The sequence below is a fragment of the Caloenas nicobarica genome, chromosome 2 (genome assembly GCF_036013445.1).
Source record: "Caloenas nicobarica isolate bCalNic1 chromosome 2, bCalNic1.hap1, whole genome shotgun sequence".
Classification (NCBI taxonomy): domain Eukaryota; kingdom Metazoa; phylum Chordata; class Aves; order Columbiformes; family Columbidae; genus Caloenas; species Caloenas nicobarica.
This window is the reverse complement of record NC_088246.1, coordinates 47,085,424-47,097,515: the sequence shown is the minus strand read 5'-3', so window position 1 is coordinate 47,097,515 and position 12,092 is coordinate 47,085,424. Positions and strand designations below refer to the sequence as shown.

Here is a 12,092-nt window from a genome sequence, read left to right as displayed (position 1 = left end):
TAAACATCCATGTATACGTGTAGGTATTTAATATCTCTTGGTCCTCTAGCATAATGGTCATGGACATTGTTACCAGAATGTCCCACAACTGGTGTGTGAATGTTTGATGAATATGAACACGAGGGAGTTACCCATGTTCCATTAATTTTGGAAAATCTACAAGGTCCTTGTGCAAACAGTACCAGTACGAGCATAAAATTCATGATACTTAATGCCAAGAACATAATCAGACTATCAAATTTTATGTGCAAGGGCACAAATTGTTTGCTTGCCAACAGAAAGAGCAAATATAATAACGTAACTGTCTGTTGGTTTTTTATCCCAAATTCAGTGTCGAAGACTTAAACCATGACCTGAATAGCCCCAGGCCTATTCCACATCTTTCTGTGTTTCAGCAAATCTGCAAAAACAGTGGTGAAGTTTTCACAACATGTTAGTTGTTCGGGAGGGTTGCTATGTCCTAAATTTCTATCTGCTCTTGGCAGAACAAGGCAGAACATCCTTTCCCCAAGAGATATACTTCAAACTGTTTAATGAGTTTGTGCAATCCATGAAACCCTACCAAACCATAATGTCTTTAAAAGCAAGAATGTTCATGGAACCAGGAAGTTTAAAATAAATATCGCAAAGTATTTCATGGGAACAATCTCAGGTTTAGAATCACAAGAACCATATAATTCAGTTGTGCTTTTCCAGGCAGCGAGCAGGAACACGCTCTCTTGTGTGCATGCATCTGAAATCTCACTGAAGGGCACATCAAGGACGTTGGACCCTATATCTGATAAGAAAATGCATGGTCAATTTTGTTCCTTTATAAGGTGCATTGGTTTGTTTTTAGAGCTCTGTTTCAAAGGTCTGTTTTCCAGGAAGAGATTACAAAATAGAAAGGCAGCTTCTTTCAATAAGGCAAAGTTTTTTTGCTGAAAAACTGAAGCAACAACCTTTAATTGAATTCTGGGAAAGGCAAGTGTTGATGGATGCTTGCTGCGAGCTGCCCGATGGGCAGTCTGTTACCAAGGCACGTGACTCTCCAATACAAATACTCCAGCCCAGTGAGTGTCCCAAAAAGCTTTGTACATGAAACACTGCACACCCAGAGGCTGTTCACCTTTCTAATTTTTAAGCAAACCAGATGGAATCTGTTGCTGGAGAACCACTCCCCGCTGCTCTCTTTGCTCAAGCTAACACCTACCAGCCTAACTGAGCACAACAAAAATGTTGTTTTCTCTTCTGTCTGAGAGTCCTCATGAATGATAGGGAGAGACTCTGTGCTGATCTGTTATCAAGTGATCCCCAGTACCTTTAGCATACGTCAGCTGTGTGTTTCTATCACACAGATTAATTATACATGGCTCGTGCAAACCGAGAACCCTCTCTCAAAGCAAGCAGGCTCATTTGCACTAAGGACACAGTACCTATTGGTCACAGGATCAGAGGGTTTGATGGCAGCTTTTGAAATCATCTAGATGACTTGTCTCCCCTGCGAGATGTTTTTTTTCCATTCGGTGCTTCAGTGGCAGACTAAAATCCTCCAGACCAGTCTGTTCTAATGTTTCAGTGTTGTAACCTGCTAAAACATTTTTTTCTGATGTCTAATGTCAAGCTACCTGCTCTCTAAATCCATTTCTTCATGTCCTATCTACTGCTGTGGGCAGAGAACACGTTATTCCCCTGCTTCGGGCAATCGTCTTTGTTGTTCAGTTACTGTGCCTCCCCACTTGCTATAAATGAGCCATGTATAATTGTATAAACGAGTCATCAGTGCAGACCATCTTATTAAAACCACGTAATTATTCACAGACAGTATGTGGCAACACAACCAGGAGTTGGTGGGTGCTGGTTCCTATTAGAGGCAATAGGCGTTAGGAGACAATCCTGCTCAGCACCTTTCAGAAGGCACTGAGAACTGGTTCTTCTCTACAACATGAACTTGAAAAACTCACTTGCTCATCAAATATTTATGAAAAAGGGGATGAGCCCCTAGACTTACTTCAGACTGAAATGGAGCGGTGGCTTGTGCTAACCCTTTCTACAGGGTGAACTTTACCACAAGAGACCTACTCGAAAGGCAGCCAGGCTGCTAGGTACAACTGAGGAAGGCGAGCTGCATCCACAGCACGGGGATACAAGATTTGGAGCAGCCTGTGTTATAAAGCACAACCACTCGCTGCCATTTTTGCTCAGTTTGCTACAGAGAGCGCTGCAAGCCTGTCCATAGGAGGCTCTTTCTATTGATATTACTGGGCATTGTGCCAGACCTCAGAGATGAAAGAGTGATGCCTGGAAACGCAGTAAGTGATAATGGCGTGAAGAAACGCTCAGACTGGCGTTTGTTTCCAGATGCTATGGTGACAGGTCCTCATAAGACACTGGTGCTTTAAGTAAACAGAAAATAAAAGCCCTTCCACTTTTCAGGAGAATAAATGTCTGAAGGAGGAAGTCTTGTATACAGTTTGTGTGCCAAGGGCTTCACCATTTACCTTTCTCCACATTTTTCTCTAGCTTATATGCAACTTGGAATCCCTCAGTGAACAGTGCATGCATGGTAAATTATATAGTGCATGTTTTATTACAGAAAATGCAGACATATTGCGGCTCATGCTGTAGAGTTTAAATCATCGTATTAGGTCTTTATAAAAAATGGAGATAGGTCAGCCTCATGGGAAAGGCATTTGCATCTTCATCATTACAGAGGCAACAAACTTCATCCATAAAGATGTGCCTAGAACAAATGGCAGCAAATTGTGGACACATGTTTTGCTTTAATTGGTCCTCATCAACTCAATCTAGCTAGTGACTTCAGAGAGCTCTCACTAAGAAACCTCTTCCAAATTTTTTGTTCTAATCTTTTTATGGTTTTGGTGTTGGGTGTTTTGTTTTGGTTGGTTTTGGGTTGGGTTTTTTTGTTTGTTTGGGGTTTTTTTAATATGTCTTAAGAGATTTCAGATTAAATAGAATCTTTGAAGATACAGTTAGAAAGCACTGCTTCTTTACGGTTACATCATGTTTAATTACTTGTTCATAAATTATGAATGACTAGAGGTAAAGCAGCATCGCCCAGGGCCCCTGTCCTGGTCCAAATGTAGCACTGCAATTTTTACAAAGTCTACCTCTTGAAAACTGGGATCAGATTCAAGCTAGCTACAACCATATGCAAAAGAGCAGCTGCTGCTAGTGCCATTTTCACATACTGTTCTTGATCAGCATAAATGGATGGAATATGCTCTTTTCGGAAAGCACAGCAGAAGAATACGGATGGCAACAGACTGATTACATAACTCATCTAAAATTCACCATAACAAAGATGTATGCTACATTTTTAATCTTATTTACATATGGGCCTGACTTTTAAAAATACAGCTAACAAATCCAAATCCCACCAGTCTGTAAAACAGACAAACACCTCCCTAAATCTTTTATTCTAGTCCTGAAGCCAAGCAGTCCTCAGGAGTAGGAGGGTCCCGCTGTCTCAGCCGCTGCACAGACGCCACCGAATGCAGCACAAATGAAGAGAGGTGGAAACGAACACACAGCGGCGTGCAGCCACTGCTGGCCCGGTGGCACAGCTGAGACTCAACCAAGATGTCACAAGCCCCATAGTAATGCACCAGTTTGGGGATGAAACTGCTGCTGTCTACATTTCTTAGCCACAGGTATGCTCACACAAGCACAGACAGCTTTGTCTCTCCAGCTGACCACCGCTTCTACAAAAAACACCAATGCTTTGTTCAAGCCATCCTAGTTTTTGATTCACAAGAGTACACACACAGGGCGCCTCTCTCCATAGCCCTAAGCCTCAACTAATCACTCCTAGTGCAGCAGACAAGATGAAAATGCTGCCACATCAGAGAGGGAGCACCACGGACCCACTTGTTGTAGTTGCAGATTAAGACGGCAGGCAAATAAAAGACATTGGTGAATCAACTCAAAATAGAACATCCTTTTTCTCTGAGGGTTTGGTCTTTTTCTTCTCTGTATAGCAGCAGCATTTTTCCCTCTTTGTGCAAATGAAACAAATAATACCATGCTGCGGGCTCTTCTTATAGCATAAAGAACAGTTACAAGAAACACATTAAAGTAATTTCTTCTTCCTTGGTTGCAGAATGCACTCACTGGAGATTGTTTTTAGTATTGTGGTGTAACCAGGGAAAAAGTGAGCTTAAGTAACACACCTACAGGGCATCTAAAAGAAAGTTGATTTAAAAGGAGTTAAGTAACTTGGTGGATCTTGCCATAGGCTGCTTGCAGACCAGCCATCCAACCAGCCAGTGAAAAGACTCATTCCAGATGCTCAAAATATCTCTTATATAGCTACAGCTGTTGCATTTGTTAATGATAATTACATTTAGTACACTGTTTTTCTGCACTCAGAGATATAAAGTAGTTTATTTATCTGTCAGTAGAAACAGTATGTTCAGAATCCATCTTTTCAAATTACATCATGGAGTTCACAATATTGCAGCCTATCCATACTATATATGTGTGTATTTATATAGTTTGCTGAGTCCTTCCCTCTTCATTTTCTGTGTTCCTCTATTTTCTGACTAGATCTTTAACATATTACCCTGAAAAATACAGTTTAAAGCAGCAGGGATAGTAATGGGGAATGCTGCCAAGCAGAGAAGCATGATATTAAAAAAAAAAAAATTACAGAAAGTCCCAACACTGTGATAGGTTGGATGCAGAGTATACCTTCCTTTCTTTTCCCCTATCATGTTGGTAGAAATGTATTCATACAGTTCAGTTTCATAATTTCATTACAATGAACCTAATGTTGGTCCACCAACCAAATAATTTTAGAATTAAATTACTCTTCAACATGCAGAAACACATCAAAATGTGACAAAGTATTCTGGGTCCTTAGCTACTGTAAAGCTACCACAGCCCCCAGTGCTGGCCATAGGTTTCTGGTCACAGCCCTCCCTGAGAAGCTCTTCCCAAATTGCCCTTCAGCCAGACACCCAACCTCTGGGAGCCAAAGGTGCGCTGCCACAGTGGGCAGGTCATCTGGGCACATCTGGCCTAGCTTTGTGCTCATGAGAGCAAAATGATCTTGGGTGCACCTCTGGAGCCTCCCCTCAGGTGTCATGAAGACGCAGCTGAGTTTCTCCTATATCACAGGAGAAGTTGTGAATAAGAATAGGAACAACAGCCAATATGGCAAAGCAAAAGAAACCTCTCACGCTGTATCCTGATGGCAACGAGTAAAGCAAAGATACAATATTAATTAGATTTCTGTAACAGTCTGTAAAATATTAGTTAGACTTAATATTCACACATGCCAATAAAAGTAACAGTCCTTGCATTGCTCATTCCATGCATACTAAACATCATTTTCTAGTTTCTGTCTTGCTTGGACCAGAATAAGAGAAATCCATACAAAATTGTCTATGAAAATATGTTATCTTCAAGTCAGAAATTCTGTTGAAGAGACAACATTAAAAAACCATTTTCAGATTCTTACTGTAAATTAGCAATTTCCTTTGTAAAACATATGACAGCAAGTGATTACAATTACATTTCATCTATTCTTATTTTATTTAATCTCTAAAATTTTGAAGAAAAGTTGTTGCTTGTGATGTTGACACTGAAAATTGTCAGTCTACAGAAATGCCCGAACAGTGCCAATACTGGTTTACACTTAAAAGTTTGTCTTACTCCCACAACCAGGGGAGGCAGCCCCCATCTACACAGTCTAAATTTCACCTGTGTCTTTTTGCTGGACTTTCATATAGGATGGACTCTTCTGAAAGCCAAAACTTTGAAAAAATAAACTAGTCATCTCAGGCAGTGACACAGAATTTAGGTCTGCGTGAGTTTGGAGCTCCCTTCCCTCACTCACAGATCTTTTATTGAGACACCACCACCAGATGTGCCAAGTGTGATGGATCCCTTTTGTCCACTAAGAACTCGACAAAAGACATGGTTACAAAAATGTTACATTATTTCTTCCAACCACCATCCACTGTTTCTACATCTCATTTTTCTGAGAGTGTTTACAGTTGCACGGCACAGCAAATCACTTTTACTCTTGCACAAGACTCTGCAGAATCAGCTGATACTTCAACTTGATTTTTTTAATACATCTTCAAATATCTCAGCTTACAAGATAATTTAACTTCCATATGGTTCCTCCAGGCACGTGGTTAAGTATCTCCCTCAATTGTGCCCTGCATAAATATTACTATTCTATGTAAGGATTTGAATAGTTCCTTTCTTACAGAAAAAATTAATAATATTTACTTACTAAACAGTTGGCAATAGAGGACCTGTAAGCTTCTCTTCATGGTATCATGTGGTCCTGCTGGTCTGCCAGTTTATTCATGATTCTGTCAAAAAAATCAAGAGAAGGAGAAAATTATTTATTACCAAATATATGTTCTATTATTATACCTGTTGATTACAAGGTAAGATAAAGTTTCACAGTAAAATTGTATTGATTAGCAATGGGAAATTGCCTAACCACGCTTTGCTTGTGTTAGCCATGCTCACCAATGTGTTGGCAGTGAAGGGTAGAGCTGTGGCGAAAAAGGGGAGAAATTCTCAAGAGTATAAAAAATACATGCACTGAAAATTACTTTCATGTTGTGCCTATAACTTGATAAAATCAATATCACAAGAGTCTTTTCAGTTTGGAGAAAGGGTCCTCGCTGGGGGAGCAAACATGGGATGTGGACACCCCCAGGTAGCTGTGCTGGACACACAGGCCTGGAGTCTCCTCCCCAGGTCTCACCTTTTTGTGTCCCTCAAGAAGCACAACAAGAAAATCCACTCTCTTCCCAGTCAAAACTTCAGCGGTGCTGAAAGGGGGAGATCCCAAACTGTGCTGAAATGGTAGCACAGAGGGCAGCTTTGACCTGGTAATTTTTAGCTTCATGTTAGCCAGCTGTTGTAGCTCCTAACGCCTCCTGACCTACCCCACCAAGCTACCTGGGCTGCAGCTAGAGCTGCAGCAACTGGAGAACCTTCTCTGTGTCCTTGGAAACTTTCTCCTAAACTGAACTATTTTGGTGTAGGAAAGAATCTTATAATTCTTGTAACTGCTGTCTGAAAATGGAATGTGGCAAAAATATGTGACCACTCCATCCCCCTGCTTTTGCCCACTTGGGTAGTGACTAATAACATTTTATGTGTCCTCACAGGGTATTTTCAAATATTTGTCACAGATATTTCTCACTTCAATTTTAAAAATAGTATGAAAAAATAAATCCCGATCATGCCGATATGAATTATTTGCATTGTGAGGAAAATAAATCAGAAGTGAAAAGCAAATGTAGTCCCAAGGCACTGTTATGAGTAATGTCTCACTGAGTACCCAAAACCAACACAACATTTAAGATCTTCATTCCATATAAAAGCATTTGCTAAAGATTCATAACCAACTTGGAAAGACAGGGCACTGAGATCATCCTAAAATGCCTCTTGTCAGCATTAAAAAGCATGTAGTATCCTCTAGTTTTCAGTTCAACGTAATTTCATCTTCTGAAATCCTGGGGACACTTCTGAGTAATTTTAACATGCCCCCACATAAATATTTCAAAGCTTATTTAAAATGCGGTCTTGAGGACATACAATAAACAAGTTAAATCAATGAATAATACCTTTGAACTGAATAAATGCTGAAGAGTTTGTGAAAACAGAACTATGTTTGACTTTTATGTGGAAGCCTCGAAAGGATCGTGACTTCTCTTGCCTGTACTCTGTAACAAAACCCAAGCACCTTTGTTAAGTTATTAGACACAGAAATTTATGTACACACACACAGTGGTTTTTGCGTTCTCCTATACTTTCTATTTAAAACTGGACCTTAAAAACATCTGAGTAACTTGCAGAAATGTCAGTATTTGTAAGGTGTTTTCCCCTAAATGAAGCAATTATCTGTGAATTTTAAAACCAAAATCAGAATCAGACTCACACCATTGTTTGATCATGAAAATGTGATGAAGGATTCCTGTTCACTCCTTTTCTCCTTAAGGTTTACCAAACAACATAGCAGACACAGTCTTTGTGCATAAATAGATGTCATATAGTTTATTACGGCACTTTTCAAAGATGCATATACAAAAAGTCTATGTTTAGCATCCATTAACATATTAATCAAAATATATGCAGGACAGGACAAGAACCAGATAAGCAACTGACCATATAGGTTCCATATCCCTGAGGACTCTGCTTATAGGTTTGTGTCAAAACCGGGTTTACAAGCACTGACCCACGTGAAGTCATAAAAATACAATAGAAAAAGCTGAGAATTTGAAACTGCAACCCTAAATCCACATTATTCACTTTGCATAATTTGAACTGTGCTTGGCAACTCTGATGTGATACAGTTTTTGGCTGTGAACCAGAATTTTTTCATGTTTCTCTTTTATCTCCATGTTAATGCTACCCATAACATAAAAAGGTATTTGCTTGTAAATTCTGGCATTGTGATTAAAATAAATGGTATGCTTTTGTGTATTTATTTAGATGGGACTTTTAGAGTAATTTACCCTGTGCTAAGAAACAGGAATTAGTGTGCATGTGGAGAAAGAAACAAAGATGAGCACTGGAAAACTTTTACTATGTTCTTCTGTTGCCCTCAGAAGATTTATTGGTTTGAGTACATGGCCATAAAATTATACATTTTATAATGTATAATTAGATTAATTTTACATTTTATAATGAGAACTCAGTAAAGATACATAAACCAAATGTCGCTGTGAGTTTACAACCTCTTAATTTCTTCAAAGTCCTCGGTGTGACTTAGGGAGAATAGACTAGACTAGACCAGACTGGAATATTTCAGTTGGAAAGGACCTACAATGATCATCTAAGTACAACTGATTTAAATTTAGACACGGGTGGAAAATACTGCAATTAAGCTTTCCATAATTTTTAATACCTTATTTCTTGTGTACGGGAAATGCATGCAAACCAAGGATTTATTTTACAGATATTGTAAGGCAAGAGAATCTTATGAGATTTATTTGTATACCTTTGGAAGCCAAATCACAGCAATGATGGTTTTCCAAAGACAGAGACTGCTTGCAACCACTGTCAATGCTGTAGATGAACCATGATCCCATTAAGTGCCTGAATCAAGACGCGATGTAAGACCAGAGGAACCACCGCTGCCCCTACCCAGGCGAAAGCTCCAGCAAGCCCATTACCCTGTCTTTAACATTAGCTGCTAGCAAGACCCTAGGGAAATAACATGCGAAGCAATATGAACATAAAGTAATCCTTACACCCAGGCACAGCTTGCTCTGTTTCCAGCAACCCTGAGCTGAATACAGTATCTGAGCTGCCATGTTTTTTTTAACTTGACAGTAATTATTCTTTACTTACTTCCTCTGTGTCACACACAATTTTAGTCTTTCATTAGATCATTTAGACTCTCTTTTTCGAGCTGAGGAATTCTCATATTTTTGTTTCTTCCATATAGAAGATATACCCTTCATCTGATAATTGTCATGCCTTAAGCTGTACATGTCGCTTCCAGTTTGGATCTGAGGAGCAGGGAACAAAACTGCATGCAGCCATCAAAACTTGGCTGTGTATTGGTTCTTCAAATAACACAGCGATGTTTCCTGTTTCTTCTCTATTCCGTTCCCAATTCTGCCTGTGATTCTCCTTTCCTTTCTGACTGCTGCTGAGCTTTACTCCAGTGGTTTATAGAGCTGCCTGCTACAAATCCCTAAGTGGCAGTAACTCATCTGGTGTCCAGTCCGTCCTCAGGTATGTAGAGCTGGAACTGTTTTTTGCCTGTGTGTGTGACTTTGCATTTATCGGCACTGAATTTTCATGGACCATCTTACCACCCAGTCACTTACTACCACAACATTTCTAAGAGATGGCAATGAAGGGCAGAATAATAATAATAATAATAATAATAATAATAATAATAATAATAATAATAATAATAATAATAATAATAATAATAATAATGCAATTGTTATTATTGTTATTATTATGTAGTAAAAAATATACACAAATATAACAGCTTCTGAAGTTGCCACAGTTTCAACACCAATACTAATTTCAGCAGTTGAATCATGGAAAATCTTCTGTATTTCTAAGGAGAAAAAGCGAAGATTCCTGGCCAGGCTTTTGAAAAGCTGCAGAGGAAATCCCCTTTTTGACTATCAACCCATGTCCAGCCATCACAGTATAATCTCATGTCCATGAAGGCACACCTAATCCAAAAGCTCTTTTCCTGGAAGTACCTGGTTTTTGTAGTCTTTAGCATATAAAAGTATTTTGCAGTCCTTCTGTAATGAATACATTTATTCATCACAAGCAAGAAAGGTTACATACTGAGTGAGTGGTAGCTGAGAGGACTCCAGTTCACCAACCCATGTTTTCTTAAGTATTTGAGCATGCAGTTTTAGGCGCTAATAGATTAGCAGAGCTGTGCACATGCAGATGGAAAACGCAGACACACACAGAGCCGGCTCCTGACCTCGGGCAGATTAATGTAAAACCAGAGTATCGCCACCTGTTTTACATGCACCAACTGTCATTTACAAGAAGAAAAAAATACAAAGAGTGAACAGAAACAAAAATAGTTCAGGGAAGAAACAGATTTCGGAAACGTGTGTTAAACTTTAATAATCCAAGATCTAATCGGAGTACCTGAGTTTTGCACTCATTTTATTCTCACTCTATTTTTTAACACTTCCCTGAGTTTTCTTGGGAGTACACTTCTGCAAAATATTAATTTTAAAACATACCGTGCTTTAGTGTTTGATAAGCCATTCTGTGTATTTGAGAGAATTATCTGTTACAAATAATCTGTTACAACAGATCTTTGATTAAGATTAAAAAAATAACCTTAATTTCCTAGATCCATATTTAGGTCTCCAAGTAAATTGGCATATTCCCAATTACTCTGAACATCCACCGTCTCTCCGTTGAAAACAAGGAAATAAAGTTCTAATGATGACTTTGCGGGTTTTTTTCTATATTGTAATTCATATTGGTGTACCTAATGATATATCTTGAAACAAAGTAATAAAGCTAGTGCAAGTCTGTACTCGAATTCATTTTAATTTAGAAAGACCCATCTTCAATAGTTGGTAGAAATTTGTACCTAGAAAAAGTGTCACCTGCCTAGCTTCAGATACCTGTATTTGTAAATATTGGCTAAGCATTTCATGTCTGAAATGGACTTACATGTTTTCCCCCTTCTAGTGCACAACTTTTCACATATAGTTTATCTTATACAGGATGACGAATAGACATGTGAAATCCCTATGGACAGCTAGCAATATTGTTTTTCATAGTAAGTGATCCCCTCAACATCGCAGCTAAATTAAAGAGCACAATGAAGACATAATGATGAATAGAAGACAAAAGAGTCGAAAAGAGCTGACAGCTCCCAACTATTCATTAAGTCCAATGGGGAAAAAAAAAATAAGAACCGTGTCTTAAATTAGAAAAGAAATGGAGAAGAACAGAAGCTGAGCATCGAGGCAAAGCTAATAGTCAATAGAGAAACCTTTTTCTTTGTGAGTCTATCAAACAGAGACTGAAATAAAGAAGCTGAAAAAACCTCAATGGAAAGAGGAAACAGTCAAAAGACATGGCACTTCCATCCCATGAAGTACCTGAACTCTGTTATTTCTGACTGCCTTCTATCCTCTATGGATTATTCTGGAAAGAAGAAAAAGCTACATCACTGACAGATTTCGACAACAGTATGCCTGGTTCTGCAGAAAATGAAAGAGGAAAAGAAGACCACACCCAGAAGTTCTTCCATCTCCAATCATTGTTGAATCCTTAATCAAGGAAACACAGCCTTGATCCTTTTAGTATTGTACTGCCCTGTGATGTGCAACAAATGCCTTACAAGATAGCAACAGCAGAGGCTCCTCACTTACAAGCCAGAGAGCAGTGACTCCCCCAGCAGTTACTCACCCAGCATGAATCCCATCACCATGATCTTCACTTGTTAGTCACTTAGAGGGTATTGAAGTGTGTCTCATAAAAGGAAGCAGGTGTACCCTTCTTGACTACACGGGGCTCAAGTGCAACTTTGTGTTTTCACATTTGCATGATATGTTTCATAACTAAATGGCCCACTTCCACAACCCAGCTGTTATTTTGCA

The 12,092-nt window shown here is 39.0% G+C and overlaps 1 protein-coding gene across 3 annotated transcripts in view; it reads right to left on the bottom strand.

Moving 5' to 3' along the window:
- Positions 1 to 12,092, bottom strand: part of TMEM108 (transmembrane protein 108) — a 173,203-nt gene that overhangs the window by 81,236 nt on the left and 79,875 nt on the right. For all 3 annotated transcript variants that reach the window (XM_065629322.1, XM_065629323.1, XM_065629325.1), the window contains exon 3: positions 6,248 to 6,329. In XM_065629322.1, the coding sequence (XP_065485394.1) occupies positions 6,248 to 6,287 (40 nt within the window). In that variant the 5' untranslated portion in view covers positions 6,288 to 6,329. The remainder of the gene's footprint in view (positions 1 to 6,247; positions 6,330 to 12,092) is intronic.